Source organism: Patella vulgata, chromosome 2 (genome assembly GCF_932274485.2).
Source record: "Patella vulgata chromosome 2, xgPatVulg1.2, whole genome shotgun sequence".
Taxonomy (NCBI): Eukaryota; Metazoa; Mollusca; class Gastropoda; family Patellidae; genus Patella; species Patella vulgata.
Window position 1 is genome coordinate 50,272,241 of NC_065880.2, and position 19,692 is coordinate 50,291,932.

General features: G+C 35.7%; 1 protein-coding gene across 3 annotated transcripts; it reads left to right on the top strand.

Annotated features, from left to right (window-relative positions):
* The first annotated feature begins 46 nt into the window (after window positions 1–46).
* LOC126810012 (40-kDa huntingtin-associated protein) lies at window positions 47–19,640 on the top strand. Of its 3 annotated transcripts, none has more exons than XM_050534912.2 (13): window positions 47–63; window positions 384–490; window positions 3,306–3,352; window positions 5,604–5,676; window positions 6,636–6,795; window positions 9,059–9,127; window positions 9,239–9,301; window positions 11,869–11,926; window positions 13,385–13,447; window positions 13,752–13,843; window positions 15,617–15,698; window positions 17,523–17,569; window positions 18,171–19,640. In XM_050534912.2, exons 2-13 carry the CDS (start codon window positions 432–434, stop codon window positions 18,306–18,308), a joined length of 951 nt encoding a protein of 316 aa, XP_050390869.1. In that variant the 5' UTR covers window positions 47–63; window positions 384–431; the 3' UTR covers window positions 18,309–19,640. The 3 variants fall into 3 exon arrangements, with proteins under 3 accessions (XP_050390869.1, XP_050390867.1, XP_050390868.1); XM_050534910.2 differs by lacking the exon at window positions 47–63 and adding an exon at window positions 81–282; XM_050534911.2 differs by lacking the exon at window positions 47–63 and adding an exon at window positions 81–272.
* Window positions 19,641–19,692: the final 52 nt, after the last annotated feature.

The following is a 19,692-nucleotide window of genomic DNA, read 5'->3' on the forward strand; positions in this document are numbered from 1 at the left end:
TTTTATCTTGAAGGCACATACAGTTTTACAAATATAGACTTGATCAACCAGACGAAAATAAAAGTAAGGGCTAAGTGGAAAAAACTGATGGGCTGTGGATTTTTCTTTTACGTATTTTCCCGATAATCATTCGTTACACCATATTATCTATGGTTACACAACATCACCATTAAACTCAGCCATTATGAGTAAGATAGAATGGACAGATATTCTATATCACCACAAAAAGAAACAACAGTAGCAATGTGAATAAATCGTGAATATGATTGGTAGTACGTAGTGGTAGGCTATTCAATAGAAATTGTGTGTCTTGGTAAACGGGCATGCGGATTTGTTGTGAAAATTAAAATGACATGAAACAAATCAGATTCTATTTATTTTAGATACGGTGCAGTGCGAGACCTATTTAGATTCTACTTCGTTCTGTCAAAATGGAGAAAGACAATGACGTTCTAAATCGCTATAGAACAGTGTCAAATAAACTAAAAAAGTAAGTAGAGTAGTGGTAATAGTACTAATTACTAATAAATTATACATAAATTATGCCACAGCCTGGCCCAGACTGGGAGGCTGGGACACACTATAAATAAATGATCATAATGAATGCAAATTATATTCGCTAATGTTCACCAATGGCCAGGGCCGGCGGAAGCAATTCTTGATTAGGGGGTTCGGGCTTCCACCCTAGGTCCAGTTGCCGCAATAACCTGGAGAAAAGAGTACTTGTGGCCAAATTATTGGGTGGGCTAAAGCCCCCCCTAGCCCCCCCCCCCCCAGTTCGCCGGGCCTACCAATGGCTATAGTTTGGGCAACGCAGTGGAGACACATTGCAGAACGCCTATTTCTTGGCAAATAACATTAACAATAACTAACTTAATTCATGCATGCATGCACCGATGCGCTTTTGGCCATGTGAAGCTATAATGAATGATTTTGATCTGCTGTAGAATTTTAGGATGCATAATATACTCCTCGACAAAGTGGACATGCACACTTGTGAATGAGGGAACAGCAATAAATTTACATGTTTGATATTGGCGAATGTTGCAGGTCCAGAAACAGTAGACGAAAATTTGTCGGCTTAGAGTTCGCCCAAATGAATCGTAAAAATTCACTTAGTGTGTCCTAAGGGCCTAAGCATTAGGAACCTCATCTTTCGACTCGCCGAATGATCTCAACAGTAGGAATGATACATGGTTTCATCTAGCACTAGCCGTTTTGGGTATTTTTACTTAGTCATAATAGTAGGCTATAACATATCTTATTTTAAAGATGTTAAAGGCATTCATAATAAAATAAGTTTGCAAGGTGAAACTAAAGGGATCCAAACGTAGCTATAATAGCTATAGAAACACATTCAGAATATCTCAACATTTTTAGTGATTATCTTGTAGCTAAGATCAGATGTGCCTCAAGATAAAAAAAAATAACTCCAAATAATTGATAAATAGAGGTGCTAGTGCCAATTATGCCCCTATTGTCCATTCATAGAACAAACCATTTATCATCACTAAATAATCGGTCATGTTTCAACAGGTAAGTTATAACCATGAAAATATACAATCGTACACAACAACCCAGCACCACACACCTCCATTTCTAAGTGCAAAGTAGGTCACGTGTGCCCTTGGTTGGTACGACTGACTGTTCTCCATCTGATTCAGGCCTTAATTATGCAGACGGTTTTACATGAAACCCTACATACAGCTTGGAAACAAATCTGAATTCAGGAGATTGGCAACGCAGCATTCAACCAATGTTTACGGAACCTTATCAAAAGCAAAAGAAAAATGCTACCAGTACTCTATTCTTGATGACCGCTAAACCAAAGTTGCTGCTTCCAACAGCATAGTTAATAAAATAAGAAATTGGAAAACAATCCCAATGTAATTCTCTTAGTTGTGGTCACAACCAACAAATTAAATATTGCTGTAATTCAAACTCGTTATCATTAGATCTTTTGGATCTTTTGATAGATGTATAGAAAATGTCATGTGCGATGGCTGTTTACAGAAAATAAATATGATATTCCTCTGATAATGCCTATGCTGAGTCTGTCGTGCTATCAATGGAAGATTTGTCTTAAATTGGAGATTCACTGAAGTAAATTCAACTTATATTATTAGAACCCATTTCTGGTTGTGTGAGACACCCTTAAGACTAAGGGTGTGACAACTAAACAAAACTTGAACCGGTTAGTCGGCGGCTAAAAAACCGAACCGATTCGATTTAGTCGGTAATGAAAACTAACTGAAAAATATTAGTCTTCCATAGTCTACAATACACGCTAATATACTGGACTTTATATACGAGCTTAAAACTGTAATGGCGACATACATACAGTTCTATGTTTTATGTGTCCAGTACATTAAAAATTTGGTTTTGTTTGTACTATTACTATGTAGTTTGTTCAAATCTCCTGTTTAACCTTTTTAATAAAAGTAATAAATACAACATATAAAAAACTTCAAACAATGATGTATTGATCAATAATATTAGTGATAAACCGACGAGAAAGCGTATCTGGGCCTCAGCTCAGTGCGCATGCCTATTGACCTAACCTGGAGGATTGCTTGTTTCTGATTGGGCACTTCAACCATTGACCTTAGCGACCGACCAATCAAATAACGTATTCTTAAAATAACTTCATTAGGTATGCAATATACGGAATATAGTATATACTGTCTCGTTATTATTATTGTCGACAATTTATCAATGATGTAGCTTATTGCTTATTCGCCCCCATAAAAAAAAACATGTTATAATATTCGGGCGACTGGTTTATATCATGCTGTATTTTTTAGACGACTATCGATTTCCCGAAACTTGAACCGGTTTGTAGGTAAAACCGAACCGACTCCGACTAAACCGACTAATCGTCACACCCTTACTTAAGACCTAGGCTGTTATGTAATATGTACTTGCAAGTCACAATAATAACAAGGAGTAAGATTTTTCTCTGGGTCGTCCCGAAATGACTTCTTGGATATTGAACCAGCCCCATACTCACCGTGCCACTGTGCCTACCCATGACTAAGATATCAATTTTTTAAAATTTATCTTATATTACTGTTCAAACACTATGGAAATAAGTGAACAAACATGCAAAATACTTTGTTATAAGCAGCCCATGTGCTTTGATTTTTAACAAGTTAGTCTAGGGTTATGTTGAATATATTATTAAACTGAATACCGGTACATTTAAGTTTTTTAGCATCAATTGTAGGTGACCCAAAACAGTTTTTAAAAATCTTTTTTATTTAATAACTAAACATTATATTATTCATTTGTTTTTTGTATTTAAGGAGGTTTTTGAAGAAGCCAAATCTTGCTGAAGGAATTGAACAATTTGGTAGGTTAAAGCATCATGTCAAGGGAAATACTTTTGGAGCACACTTATCTCAAAATGTCGTATTTTATCTTGTCAGCAGTTAAAATTTTTATACGCCCACATTTTCATGTGGACGTATATTGTCGTCGCCCCTGTCCGTCCGTCCGGACACCCGCCCACAATTGTTTGTGAACAGTCTACAGGTCACAATTTTTATCCGATTTCAATGAAACTTGAAATATAGGTTTATCACCCTAAGATCTCGGTTCCTTTTCATATTGGCATGTATCGGACTGTAACTTCATGGTTTATGGCCCCTGATTGTACAAAAAATCACGTTTTTAGCTTGTGAACACTGTAGAGGTCACAATTTTAATCCAATTTAGTTTAAACTTGAAATGTATGATTATAACCCAAAGATCTCGGTTCCTTTCGATATTCGCGCATATCGGAAGGTAACTTCCTGAATTATGGCCCCTGATTGTACGAAAAATCTTGTTTTTAGCTTGTGGACCCTATAGAGGTCATAATTTTTATCCAATTTAATAAAACGTATCATTACACACCGTTACACCCTAAGGACGGCTGAGTTCGAATTTCATGAAAATCGGCCCTAAACTGACAGACAAAATGGCCGCCGTTCGTTCTCAAATAGCTTAAAAATATGGTATATCAAGGTTGTGGACCCTATAGAGGTCACAATTTTAATCCTATTTTGATGAAACTTGAAATGTAAGTTTATAACCCAAAGATCTCGGTTTCTTTAGATATTCGCGCATATCGGAACATAACTTCCTGAGTTATGGCCCCTGATTGTACAAAAAATCACGATTTTAGCTTGTGGAGCCCATAGAGGTCATAATTTTTATCCGATTTAAAGAAACGTAGTATTATATCACCGTTAGACCCCAAGGACGACTGAGTTCGAATTTCGTGAAAATCGGCATAAAACTGACAGACAAAATGGCCGCCCTTCGTTCTCAAATAGCGTAAAAATATGGTATATCAAGGTTGTGGACCTGATAGAGGTCACAATTTTTATCCGATTTTGTTGAAACTTGAAATGTAAGTTTATAACCCACAGATCTCGGTTCCTTTCGATATTCGCGCATATCGGACTGTAACTTCCTGAATTATGGCCCCTGATTGTACGAAAAATCACGTTTTTAGCTTGTGGACCCTATAGAGGTCATAATTTTTATCCGATTTAAAAAAACGTATTATTATATCACCGTTACACCCTAAGGATGCTAAATTCGAATTTCGTGAAAATCGGCCCAAAACTGACAGACAAAATGGCCGTCTTCGTTCTCAAATAGCGTAAAAATATGGTATATCAAGGTTGTAGAGCCGTTAGAGGTCACAATTTTTATCCGATTTTGTTGAAACTTGAAATGTAAGTTTATAACCCACAGATCTCGGTTCCTTTCAATATTCGCGCATATCGGACTGTAACTTCCTGAATTATGGCCCCTGATTGTACGAAAAATCACGTTTTTAGCTTGTGGACCCTATAGAGGTCATAATTTTTATCCGATTTAAAAAAACGTATTATTATATCACCGTTACACCCTAAGGACGCTGAGTTCGAATTTCGTGAAAATCGGCCCAAAACTGACAGACAAAATGGCCGCCCTTCGTTCTCAAATAGCGTAAAAATATGGTATATCATCAAGGTTGTGGACCCTATAGAGGTCACAATTTTTATCCGATTTTGTTGAAACTTGAAATGTAAGTTTATAACCCAAAGATCTTAGTTCCTTTCTATATTCGCGCATATCGGACCGTAACTTCCTGAATTATGGCCCCTGATTGTATGAAAAATCACTTTCTTTTTAGCTTGTTCTCTATCCATCTCTCGAAAATGTGGGCGTATCCTGCCTGGAAGCCGCTGGTTAATTTTGAAATGTAACTGATTTTGTGTTCAACAGTCGATACTTGATGTACGGTAATGAAATTTGATACTCTACAGTCTCAATAATTTTCCCCATAGTTGAAATAAAAATGTAGTTTAGTGCTCTACTATTCTGCATCAACTGGGCTACTGAAGATGGACATAAATCTTGCCGTGGTGCTATGAGATAAAGTTTGTCTGGAAAGTGGCGCTACAAGCCTACAACCTACTACTATTTTGAATTCCAACTGTCAAGGGTTCGTCCCATCCGAAAGAATAAACACTGTTCCTTGGCAGACCCTCCGTCCTGCATCACTTTTCTCATAATGCCCTTGTCACTTTTAAACACTCTATCTGTAGATTATTGTTTTATTTTAGGAAATCTTGCCAAAGGATTGAAGCAACAAGAATGTCCACAATATGCTGGATTCTGCTGTTTGGCCCAAGCAAGGTATATGTATATATTGTTCTTTTTAAGCTGACTTGTAGAAATATTACAATTGCAATGTCCCCATAATGGACAATAAATTGTAGTTTTTTGTCAATTATTGCAGCTATAGGAAATTTAATAGCATGATTAGGAAAATCTTTATTTATACAAATTTGATAAATTACTGGTAGGTTACTTTTTGATGCTGTAGTAACTGACAATCAAAATCACTGTTAAGAACAATAAGTAATTTACCTCTTGATATTTTATAAAGAGCTATACGGTAATAGCAACTGATAGAGCAAGGTTGGCCTGTCTAACCTCTCAAGTTTTGTTTGGTATCGCAAGTATATTTATAACGCTTTAATGTAAAGATTTACTGTTTACATGAATAGACATTAAACTTAAAGATACATTATTGGAGATTAGATAAAGAGTTGACTGTTCTCGCTATAATAGTTAGAAAATAGATAACATAAAGGGAATATGCTGAAAATTTCAGTCAAATTGCTCCACTATGAACCAAGATATTAGCTTTTGAATTTTAGGCTAGCCTTAATCATTATTACTAAAGTTGGTACGATAAAAAACAAAGTCTCGATAATCCATTTTTATGTTTAATTATCCTTCACAAAATGTATTCCTGTCTGCTATATATCACAGATTAGCGATGGCATCAAGAGTTAAATCCAAGTCACATTTGAAAAGCTTTACGTCATTTAGTTGAATTTTTCCAATTTTTTAAATTAGGTGTGTTAAGATGAAATTTGTATCATCAATTAAATGAAATATTGTAAAATAGTACAATTTGTTGACCAGAATAAAGATTGGGACATATTATTCAGTTACAACAAGAGTGGTATTGAGCCTTTAAGTTTTGTATTAGAGTACATGTACTTTGATATTGCAAATTATTTTGAGGCATGATGCCAGTTAACTAGAAAACTTATATACATGGAGTCTTTAATTTATGTTTATAGATGTGAACATACATTAGGAAATCCTTCAGGTGAAGCATTGGCTTTAACAAATGCTGCCAGATCTTTTTTAGAAGCTGAAACCAAAAATCGACAACTAAAATGTGTGAGTTTTGAGGAACACTTGATTGCATCGATCAATTGTTATGGCCATGCTATAAGGGTAAGCCTATACTTTCTGAATCATTGGATTGGATTATAAACTAAATTAAATATGACATTAATTGTAAATGAAATTAGAGCCAAATAAATTATATTCTTAATGAAAATTTTGAATCTGGCTTGTATAAAATATACTATTCAAAAAAAGTAGGGGATATTTGAATTTGGGGGCATAATACTAAAATATGCAAATGACTACGAAAAAAGTCACTATAGAACCTAACAGAAGAAACATTTCCAGTTACATGTGACGCCCAAACGCACCAATAGCTACCGCATGGAATGCAGGTGATGCTTGGGATCATCATGGGGGTCCAACCCAAGATTTGCACGACTCTGACTTTGAATGTTACAGTCATTGTGGCATTGAATTCCAGGGTGGAAACATCAGTTTAATTGTTTTAGTGACCAGAAAACAAATTTTGATATGCGTCGGCTTACCCAAAATGAAAGGTTACGTGCCCTTGGCATGCTACAGATCGGCACAACACAGGCGGTTGTTGCGCGGACGATGAATGTTTCTCAGTCTGTCATAAGCAGGCTATGGTCCAGATACCGTGATACACAATCTGTACAGGACAGACCACGCTCAGGTCGACCAAAGGCGACAACTCAAGCCCAGGATCGATTTATCCGTAAATTGGCCTTGAGAAATCATGTCATCACAGCAAATCAGATCAGCGCTCGTCTTCAAACAGACACTGGTGTGAGAGTGAGTGGCCAGACGATTCGGAATCGACTGCATAGGGGTCACCTTCGCGCCCGACGTCCTCGCGTGATCCCTTGTTTGAGAGATCATCACATTCAGGCAAGACGTCGTTGGTGTAGGGATCGTCAACACTGGGATAATCGACGCTGGAGCAATGTGATGTTTTCAGATGAGTCAAGGTTCACTGTTGATTTTTTGGACAGACGTAGGAGGGTGTGGCGTCGTCGAAACGAGCGCTTCCAAGACGTTAACGTCATCAGACATGATTGATTTGGGGGTGGTTCTGTTATGGTGTGGGGAGGCATCACTGTTGCTGGAAGAACGGCTTTACATGTTGTTGCAGGGCGTGTTACAGGCCAGTACTACCGGGACAACATCTTGGCAGTCCATGTTGTGCCGTTCGCACGACGTCATGGCCGCCGTTTCATCTTCCAGGATGACAACGCAAGATGTCACAGGGCCAGGATTGTTACAGGTTACCTCCAACAACAGAACATCACCACATTACCTTTGGCCAGCACTGAGTCCCGACCTCTCCCCCATCGAGCATGTCTGGGACATGCTTGGACAGAGGTTACGTCAACGTCAACAACGTCCTGCCAATGTCCAAGAACTTGCTGCTGCGTTGCAACAGGAATGGGACAATCTGGACCAAAATGACCTTAGACGTCTCATTAGGAGTATGCCACGTCGGATCAATGCTTGTTTGGCAAACAGAGGAGGATTTACCCGTTACTGACTTGGTTGTGATGCTGTGGTAACTTTGCTGTTTGACCCCGGGTATCATTTTACCCTTATAATGGTCAGTCTGTGCCTTACTTAGTCTAACGATCATTTGGAATAAATCGATGAATGTGAACTTCATTTCATTTTGTCATTTGTTTCTTCGTCAGTTTCATTAGGTGACTTTAATAACACTTAAAAATCAAATATCCCCTACTTTTTTTGAATAGTATAGTAGCAAAATTTATTACACAGCAAATTTACTGTAACATCTGAATTTGAGAATTTTGATGATTTTAAAAAGGTTACATCTTGGAAAAGGATAGTTTTAACCATTTCAAGGTTTGTAGCCTTGATTGCTCCCGCTCAAATTGTCTCTGCTTCAGTTACAATGAATGATTATCTGGATAAAATAGTGTGAATTGTTACCCCATGGTTCTAGTCCCATACAGGGTCTAATTGTTGCTCATGTTCCCTCTTTCTCTTCTTGTGGACAGTTTAGTACTGAAATCAGTCATTCATGAATGTAACTTTAGGATCTCGTTGGAAACCACAGGGTTGCTCTCGACATATTAAAACTTGTGTATATGGTAACTGTCAGATCGTTTGCAATAACTTATATACTGCAGAACATTTTGTCTCAATTCACCACAATGCATTCTGTGATTGAAGGTTAACCTTTTCTTTCAGCTAATCAAAAGACATACTCAAATCTCTGTATGACCTTTGACACTGTGTAGATATTTCATACTATTTTGTTCTGACAAATATTTGTTTTAGTTGAAGTGGAGACAATTTGGGCTAGAATAGTCTAACTCTTATTTTTAAACAGGTTCACATAGAAAATAAACAGATATCATTGGCTGCTTCGTTATCATTAGAACTTGGACATGCACTCAAGGTAAGTTGAATATCATTTGATGATTGAATAATCATGATGCATCTGCTAAACACTAATTCCCCTTGTCATCTTAAGATCTGAGAGTTGACAAGTTTTAAATTTTAATTTCAGAATTTAGATAAACCAGATGAAGCTGTAGGCCATTTTCAAAGAGCTGCTGAACTTATGTCACAGGTAAGTAAATTTAGAGGAAGGTACATAATGTACTTTGATCAAATTACGGCCATGTACATTTTACTGTTTCTTCACTCCAAAATCAAATTTAACTACTACCTAAAGTCGCTAATCATTGTGAGATGGATTTTTAATCTGTTACAAACTACAATATTGTGCAAGTTGAATCTCTAAAAGGAATATCAGTCCAAACTCCAAAAATGGTTAAATTTTGTTTGGTACGAGGGCGGGCTGAAAAGTTCTGAGCCTGAATAGGATAGGTCATTTGGGTTGAAACAAACTTTTGTCACCAACAAGTACAATCATTGAATGAATCATAGACATAGAACTGAAGCTGTAGTGTTATTATTGTCTTCGTACCAGACCAGTGATTGGATTTCAAAATTTTAGTTGTCGGACATTTTCTTCCCGAAAATAGATGGACATAACTCTTATCGTTATTTAAGCAGGCGTTTTCAAACCACAATTAAGAATCACGTGTAAACAAAATAGTCAAATTCATACGTAATAAAAAAAAATTAGATGCACCTCGTAATTTTTCATATTTAATTCCTGTAGGGTATTCAAATTTATGTCGATAATATTCCTAAAAAATTACATGACATCGTAATACCATAGATTGAAAGCGTGCCGACTACTGCCCATCCCCACCGGTTTCAAATTCCCCCAAAATTACCGATTTTTCGGGTCATAAGTCGATACATTTTTCAGCAAAGTCCGGCAGTCGTCTTATGCTCCGTTTCGATTTATATGCGGAAGGTAAAAAAAAAATGACATCCCGAAATTTATTTGGCCGTAAACCGTAGTAAACTTCGCTCTAACAGATCGAGCTAGTGACACCAACTGCTAAATAACCCCATTCGACTCTAAGCACGCGCTATCGTCTAAAAACAATTACTGTAACTACTTACATTATTCCAATCGAAATATTCGTCAACATTTCTTAGCGTGTTTATTTATTTATTTAAAAACATAAACCCCATCCAAAATATTATCATAAATCCGACAATATGCCATCAAAATAGAATCTTTTCTGTCGATATCAGACGTATTACATTTGGCACGTTTACACCTCTTAATTCCACGTGTCTCGCGAGATTTCTACTTTCATTTTGCGTGTGTGTGAAATAGCTTTATTTAACTTCGGCTTCCACTGAAGAAATATCACAGAGAAGTTATCGGACGCAATGTATATTGATTTGGGGTGTTATATACTATTAGGATATGTGACATATATGACTAATGTCTACGGCCGACATCAAGGAGATTAAAACGTGAGACAAAGGAGAAATCACGGGTTAATCACATAGATTAAGTTTATTGGATTGATATATAGTTCGACAAAGAGAAGCAATGACTTCTGTTCAGGATTGAATTGATGAATTGTCCGACAAAGAATTAAGTCAGCCAATCAAGGCAGATTAAGTAGTTAATCAAGGTAGGTGTATTGACGGCATAAAACGATAAATATGTTGATCACTTAATTACCAAATCAATCCAGCCTATTATCAACAATAATCGGGTTGAGTGGTAGTTATGCACTCAGTATACTATATTAATTTTGGAATTTTGAATATTATTTACCATGTCTTGATGTCCGATTGGGCATATTCCTGGTCGGACAATTTAGGACGTTTGGAAAATTGCGTCCGACATGTCCGGAATATACGGGCAAAATCCCACTACTGTACCAGACCATCTTGTGAACCTACCCATTGAAATCACCGGAAATGGACAAAAATGGCTACAGGGCAGCTATCAAGTAACTGCAACTGAAAGGACTAACACAACACAGATACATGCCGACATGATCTCGGCTTTTAGGGATGATGCCCCTTCCTTTTCCACAGTAAAGAATTGGGCTGCAAAATTTAAGCGTGGCAGAGAGAGACTTGACGATGACTCGCGTCCTGGAAGGCCATCAACAGAAACCATTCAAGAAAACATTACCCGGTTGCATGACATGGGGATGGCTGATCGACAATTGACCATTGAACATATTGCCAGTGTTGTGGGCATCTTTCATGAGGGTTGAGCACATTATTGCCAACAAGTTAGGAATGACAAAAGTTTTTGCGAGATGGGTGCCAAAGCTCTTGGCTGCGGTTCAGAAACGTGTCAGACAATCTGTGCCGTTTTGAACCAGATCCTGGTAATTTTTTGGCCCCGTCAGACTTCCACTTGTTTCCAAAAATGAAAAATGAACTAGCCGGTCTTCATTTTCCTAGTAATGATGAAGTCATGACATTTTTAGGGTGGCTGAAGAAAATTTCTTCCTGACCGGCATCCAAGCCTTGTACATTGTTAGGAAAAGTGTGTACACCCATCGAAGGGGACTGTAGAAAAATCAATGGAAACCATTGACTCTGTACAAGTCTTTCGCAGATAGGCTTAGAACTCTTCAACTAGTCCTTGTAATTACAAGAATGTGAGAAATTTAAAATTCTTTAACATAATTGTTACTGTCATCAAGAAACTAGACTTAATGTAATTGATATATTAAATTTGTTTGTAATGTCTACTGAGTACACGTACAGTATCCAACTATTTCATTTTGCTTATTTCAGAGTCCATTAGATTGTTTGGAGGCACTTGATTTGGTATCAGTGTGTAAAATAGAAACAAGTAAGTTTAGCTGTATGAAAAAACTATTCACGTAACTGGTAGCAAAGTTTGACCAATCAAAAGATCACGGCTTTGGGCATACCCCTTCATGATGTGTAGTTTAGGGCATAATGAATATAACTAAGGCCGAGGTTAATCAATTGTTTGTTTCTCATGACCTGTGTTTGTGAAATATACATGCTACATGAAGTAATTATTAATTATTGAGATGGAATTTAAAATTTTTGAGTTTAATGCTGTTTCTATTTCAGCAATAACTAATGTCAGTTACTTGGTCATTGAAACCCAACGGTAACTGAAGACTTGATCATAATAATAGGTCTAAATTATTAGTGATACGCTTCTAAGTTAACCATTCGTTAATTCATCCATTCTTGGCATTTCATTTCTTTATCTTCCCCTACTTTGACAGGTTACGAAATGACCTGTTCCAATCAGGTTGATGATTTGTTCTGACATAAATATTTAAAAGCATACCTTTGGATTTTTGAATACAACATAAGTTAGATTATTTAACATGTCAGTCCAAAGAATTTATTACACACGTGTTTGTTTCTCTAACCGTGATGGAAGATAGTACAAATAACCTGTATGTTAATTGTCTTCAACTTTGACCCCATAGGCATATGGCATCGTGATAATATAAATACTTTTATGATTTTGTCTATCTTCATTAAAGTATTTACATTTATTAGTATCTTTGTGTCCTTTTGAGACTGAGTTTATAGAGTGTCGTGGTTAATAAAATACTGTGAAGTTGTGTCAATCAGTCGGTAGGCTTACCTCGTGATGGAGGCTATCTCATGGCAGCAGGTTTGGAACTGGTCACAGAGTGCTAGTCACGTAAATAAAATATTTTAGCACTAATTTAAAGACATTTATATCTTTACGCAAATTTTATGCCAATTGACAAGTGCCTTATGAAGTATGTATGTCGTCTTTGTTGAAAGAAAATGCTGCCGAATAACAGATATCATACAGCTTTTTTAACTTCCTGTTTCACGTATGGACTTTGTATATTTTTTCACATTCTAGCCTACTAGACTTTACTTATCACCCACAGTGTCATGTTTATCGATAAATGTGTCAATTCATTGTTAATATTTGAAGGAAAACAAATATAGTTTTACAAATTTTACAGGACGAATTTGTGACCTCCCTAAATTTGACCAAATAATTATGGAAGTGCATAATTATTACGGATGAAAACGGACATGCAGGCGGGTCATGAGAAACAAACAATTAACCGGTGCCTAATCCTCTATGAATATGTATCTTGTTTCTGATTTGTTTTTATGGCTTGTCTATATATAATTGCCCCACACATTGAAAAAAATTTAAAAAATACTCTTCGAAACATCGCCCAAATAAATTAATAATTGTTCTATCATAAGTATGTGTTATAGTTTTTTGAATATCATAATCATTCTCTCACTCAATATTTATATTTACTTACAGAAGATTATGAAGGGGCATTAGCTGTTTTAACAGAGATGACATATTTAGCACAAGAACGTGGAGGTGAGAAAATAGATTATATTATGAAAACTTGATGGCTAATTTAGGTGAATACATTGATCGCCTTTGATAAATCGATATCACAGCAGAATTCTTGATATAGACGAGAGTAACCTCATCCAAACATCAGTAATATTGTATCCATAAAATTATACCTTGTGTTCTCTGTTCAGTTACTATCAAGTTTTCATTTCACTATATACCAGCTGCAAATATCTTTGAGATCTTATTTTATATTGAATTTTAATTTATTTAAAAATATGAATTTGAAGATTAAATCTACATATTATGATTTGTTTCAATGTAGGTTCATCAACAACTGGTAAACCATTAGGACCATATGTAGATGTATTAGTTAAATGTGAAGTGGCTAGAGTATTATTATTGATGTTATTACAGGTATGTACTAGTATATCCATTTTATGAGTAGAAATAAAATTATCAGTTGTTCATAAATTGTAACATGAACGGGAAATCTTCCTTTGTTCATTTCGTTGAATAAGCAGATTGTTTCCCCTCTAGAGTAGATTGGGTGGAGCTTAACCATGCAATAACTAGACATGTTCAATGTTATTGCACACTTTTTGCTGGTTTACACTAGTTTTAGTAGAAATCATATAGAGAAGTGGGGTGGGTTTTCTGTGCAATAACAACAAGCATGTTGAGCAAGTGTCAATGCATCCTCGGTATCCCCAGTGGTTTCATTCCATTCTACTCCACTAACCCCTGGGTTAATCTATGGGGGAGACACGTTTTCAAGTTATCCGCCCTTGATGGTTGTGCTATTTTTATCGACCATTCTCATAAATCGTTAATTGTAAAGGAAGTTGGAAAAGGGAAGTAACTCTCAACAGACAAGGCTAGGACATAGCATAAATGAGAGAAGTCCAAATTATTCTAATGCGTATTTATTAACAACAAATTACATAATATTATATCAATGAAGACCGTGTGTTTAGGTAGGTTGAAGAGTTTTATTGAGAATCGTTCGTTAGCCGAGTTTTACGTCCACCTGATATCGTAGACAAGTTATTGTGAATCAAATTGCCAAGTATAAGTTCAATAATAATAAACATAACAGAATGAAGCATTTCAGACAAGAACGAATAGTAATAATAATAACAAAAGTCAAACATATAATAATAAAAATAATAGTGTATATTTATAATGCGCAAATTTCCATACAGGTATGCATGCTCAAAGTGCCAAAAACTATGTACACTGTGTATCTTTCACCATTTACACAACAGTATATTTGGTCAAATACAACTGTATTCACATTCAAACAGATGACTCTTTAATCTCGATTTGAATGATTCCAGGGAAGGGACACATTTTACACTTAATGGTAAGGAATTCCACAAATTAGGAGCACTGAACCGGAAAGATTTGTATCCAGAAGTTTGAAGGTTAAATTTGGGAACTTCTAGTAAATGCTGGTCTTGGGATCGTAAATAACATATAGATGTTATGCATACTGGAAATCAGCGAAACATACTACATATTTTGATAATACAATTAAATAAAAATAAATTAGAAATATATACATTACTTACATAAATCTTCAGTAAATGGTTATCTACCCTTATAAAAACGAAGGCGAAACGACAGGTTTGTAAACTGTTTTTTGATTGGTTCGTAGACTATAGCTACAAGCAAGGCCAGGGCAGATAATTTGAAATCGTGGAAACCCTATGGATTAATCCAGGGTATAGTGGAGTAGAACGGAACGAGTACACTGGGGATACCGAGGATGGTGTCAATGTTACAAGTCATTTATAGCGCACTTCATTCGATAACAGGTTTAACACCTCGGCCTACGGCCTCTGGTTAAACCTGTTAACTCATGTAAGTCGTGCTATCAATATTACATATATTTTACTGAACTGAAGCAAATACAATGATTTAGGTATTGATATTGCTGCAGCTCGTATTCAAAGGGGAGATAATATTGTGTTGGGACTAATGGACAGAGTTACATCCCCTTGTTGGTGACTGGAATGTAGGGTAGACAGAATTTCGCAGATTCATTGATTTTATTATGTAGCAAAACTGATTTTATTTCAATTGGGTCTCCTAAATCATCATCAACTTATGATAAAATGTTATAGGCTTTGAAACAACTAGTGGTTATTCATAAACCATGCCTTTATTCTATAATTTCTTTTGTAGCCAACGCCACAACGTATAAGACCAGAGCATGCTCAGACATTGGACAAATATGCTTGGGTGACCACTGAAGATAATTCATCAGGTAGATAATAACTTTTCTCAATGTCAATTTTGGATTGGAGCCATGGTGACTCAGTAAGGTGTCGGCCCTGGTGGTCGAGAAAGTTCCCAAAGATTTTGCAGCCTCCTCTTTTCAGTGAGTGGTGCAAGGCGGAGTGTCTGACAGTTTGAATTTGAAATAAAGAGTAGACTGCAGTGCTGTCATCTGGCCCAGTTGGTACAGAAAAGTTGGATGTTAAACCCCCGTCCGTCCGTCGGTCCACAATTTCTTGTGAACAATCTACATTTATCATCTGATTGTTTTGAAATTGATATATGTTGTTTGCATTAGTGAGATGAAGAAGCCTATTTAATTTCAATAACTTCTGTTGATTTCGTCTGGAGTTATGGTCCTTGTTTCACTTTGTTGCACCTTGTGAACGCGCTAACGACAAAAGTTATCAACCGATCTGTATGAAATTTATATGCATCATTTAAATTAGTAAAACAAAGAATTTCAGCAATTTCTGTTAAGTTACATCTAGAGTTATGGCCCTTGTTTCACTTTGTTGAATCTTGTGAACGCTCTAATGACAACAGTTATCATCCGATCTGTATGAAATTTATATGCTTCACTTAAATTAGTGAAACATAGAAGCCTATTGAATTTCAGCAATTTCTGTTAATTACGCCTTGAGTTATGGCCAATGTTTCACTTTTTTGTACCTTGTGAATGCTCTCATGACAAAAGTTATTATCCGATCTGTATGAAATTTATATGTATCGTTTAAATTAGTAAAATGAACAAGTCTATCTAGGTCTCTACGCAGTTACAGTTTCAGCAAATTTCCGTTAATTACATCTAGAGTTATGACCCTTGTTTCACTTTGTTGAATCTTGTGAATGCTCGAACGACAAAAGTTATCACCCAATCTGTATGAAATTTATATGCATCATTTATATTAGTAAAATGAAGAAGCCTATTGAATTTAAATTAGTAAAACAAAGAATTTCAGCAATTTCCGTCAAGTACTTCTAGAGTTATGGCCCTTGTTTTACTTTGTTGAACCATGTGAACGTTTGAACAACAAAGGTTATCATCCGATCTGCATGAAATTATATGCATTATTTGAAGCCTGTTGAATTTCAACAATTTCTATAGATTACTTCCAGAATTGCGGCCCTTGTTTTAGTTTCTAGAACCTTGTGAACCCTCAAACGACGAAAATTATAATGTCATCTGAATGATATTGTCTATTAAATGCTCCTAATTACCTACAATAAATAAATATGCGAGAACCTTTGTCGACTGCTCGGACGATTTAGCTGCTGTGGGCGTATGTTTTGTTGCCTGGCAACCTATCTTTCTGTAATTATGTACTGTAATAATTAAACCATAGATACTTGGTATTTAAAACTAAATGAAGAATAATGATCATAGTGCTATTCTGTTCAGTTGGGGTATTTTGTAAGGTCTAAATCTTTATTGAAATAATAGATCAAAGAGAGAGAGAGAAATGGGGTTTAACGTCCACTCGACACAAACTAGGTCATTTCGAGACTAACACATTGTTCAATTTTATTTCAATCATTCACTTGCGCGTAGGGGTCTTTAGCAGTGGGAGGAAACCGGAGGACCAGGAGAAAACCCACGAGGTTGGACAGGCGACCCTACTCCTTGTCACGTACAACCGGGGAATCGAAACCCCGCCAGTTGACTCAATGACAGACCGTATTATAAAGCGCGTGCGTGCTTACCATTCGGCCATCCAACCCCCCTCGAAATAATAGATCAACAATTCAACTTGTTTTAATTGTCTCTATAGTCTATCAGTGTCTCTATCATCATAAATTATTTATTTTACAGCTCAATATCTAAATGAAGATTTATTTTTGCTCTTACAGTCGGTTGTAGTAAGTTTTCTTTTTTAATAATAATCTTTTAATAATATATTTTAATTACCTACTCAGTTTTATTAATGTTACTAATCAATTATAACAGGAGAAAAGAACCTTGCTTCTTTTCCCTGGGTTCCACGCATTTATGCTTTAAACATAATATAGTATTTGTAACCTAAGCTTCAATTTTTGTCGATAAAACGAGACCTAAATTTGGCAGTTTTGTAGTTTGAAGCTATCTCGGGAGCCACGGTAGCTCAGTAAGACGTTGGCTCACTATCCTGGAGGTCTTGTATTCGATCCCGCCGTTGGCCAATAAAGTTCATCAGAATTAGCTGACGTTTCCACTTGTCAGTGGTGCAGGACCGAGGGTCTGCCAAGGGACAACGTATAGTCGTTTGGATGGTACGAAAAACCGAGGTACTGTGTACACATTGGTATGTACATAAAAGATCCCTTGGCAGTTGGAATTCGATATAAGAGTAGGACATAGCGTGGCTATCAGGACAAAATTTCCCCTCATACTATGATGCCTGTCTTCATTAGCTTAGTCAGAGCAGAACAGTAGGACGTTAAACCCCATTTCATTTGCTTACACAATATCATTGCTTTTCAGATGGCCTGTCAGTCACGGGATATAGAATCTCTACAAGCATTACAAACAGAAATCTGGCCAATGTTAACAGCAGAACAGAACCAGATTCTGCATCTTGTTATACAGGAGTTATCTCACCCTTCTGGTGAAGGAGTTTAAAACAGATGAAATGAGGTCACAGACAATCAATGGATATATTTACCACATTCCATAAATTAGAATGTATATGTGCAATATGTCAGAAAATGATAAGTAGGAAAATATGTTATCCTAATTTAAAATATTTTGTTTTGTGAACATATTGAAATGTGGTCTTTTTCCATAAATTAGAATGTATAATATTTAATATGTGCAATATGCCAAAAAATGATAAGTAGGAAAATATGTTAATAATTGTTACTGTATATGTTAATAAATTGTGTATCCTAATTTGAAATGTGGTCTTATTGCCATCCCCCCTGTCTGTTGGTACATTTTTTGTACGCAATATCTTGTGATCATTCTAGAGACAACATTTATTATCTCATCTATATGCATAGGCAACGAAGTAGCTTCCTCACTTTTTAGCACAGCTATGACAATCATTTCCATATGCATAATAAGAGGAAAAATTTGTAATGAATAACATTTATTATTTGAAACAAAAATAAAAACATAAATTTTAAAAGGGTTAAGTCAGAAAAATGAAAGGTCTTCTGTAGCATTGCACTTTCTACTATAAATTAAATGAATAAATTATTGGCAGTGTTGTGGCAAGCACTCTATAATTCTAAACTTGAGCTATTGTAATTCCCTGGATTACTTGTAAAAACAAAAAATATGGATTTGTTTGTTTAGTACAATTTGAAAAGTAATTTCAGGGCTAATGTGGCATTATCAATACAAATTTTCAAAAGACTATCTTTTATTCTGGCAAAGCCCTTTTAAGTCTTAAAAATGTCCATTATTATATATATTTATGAGTAAAATAAAGATATAATCCTAATATAAACATATAGGAAAGACAATAATACATATAGCTTAAAATATTTAAACAAATTAAGATATAATTAATTTTAACATCTGTGAGTATGTCGCATTGCTGTTGGTATTTTTTTAGATGGAAATATTTTGTTCACATAAATTATGCAATATATAAAGTTTAGGCCTGATTGACATAGAAGAAATCTATAAATATATAATTGATAATGTTGTTATTAAAAAGTGCCCCCCCGGCCCCCACGTTCCTAGCTTAATTTAAATGGACAGAGCCTCTTTGATTTAGGTCAAAATCATAGATTTACATCTTGTAACAAATAAACACAGACAGTATAATCAAATCCTACATGCCCCATGTTCTGCACATGATCAGCTAATATTGGCAGAGGCTTGAATCCATAGAAAGATTTCTACACATATATAGGTAAATAAAATGACTACTCTGAAAGAGATTTTTATTAATATTGCTGATACAGTATCTTTTCTTTTTAAATACAAATATATGGCAGGGTTTTCTTCCATTATTACAATTCTCAGCGGAAGAATGACTGAGGTTTAGCAAATA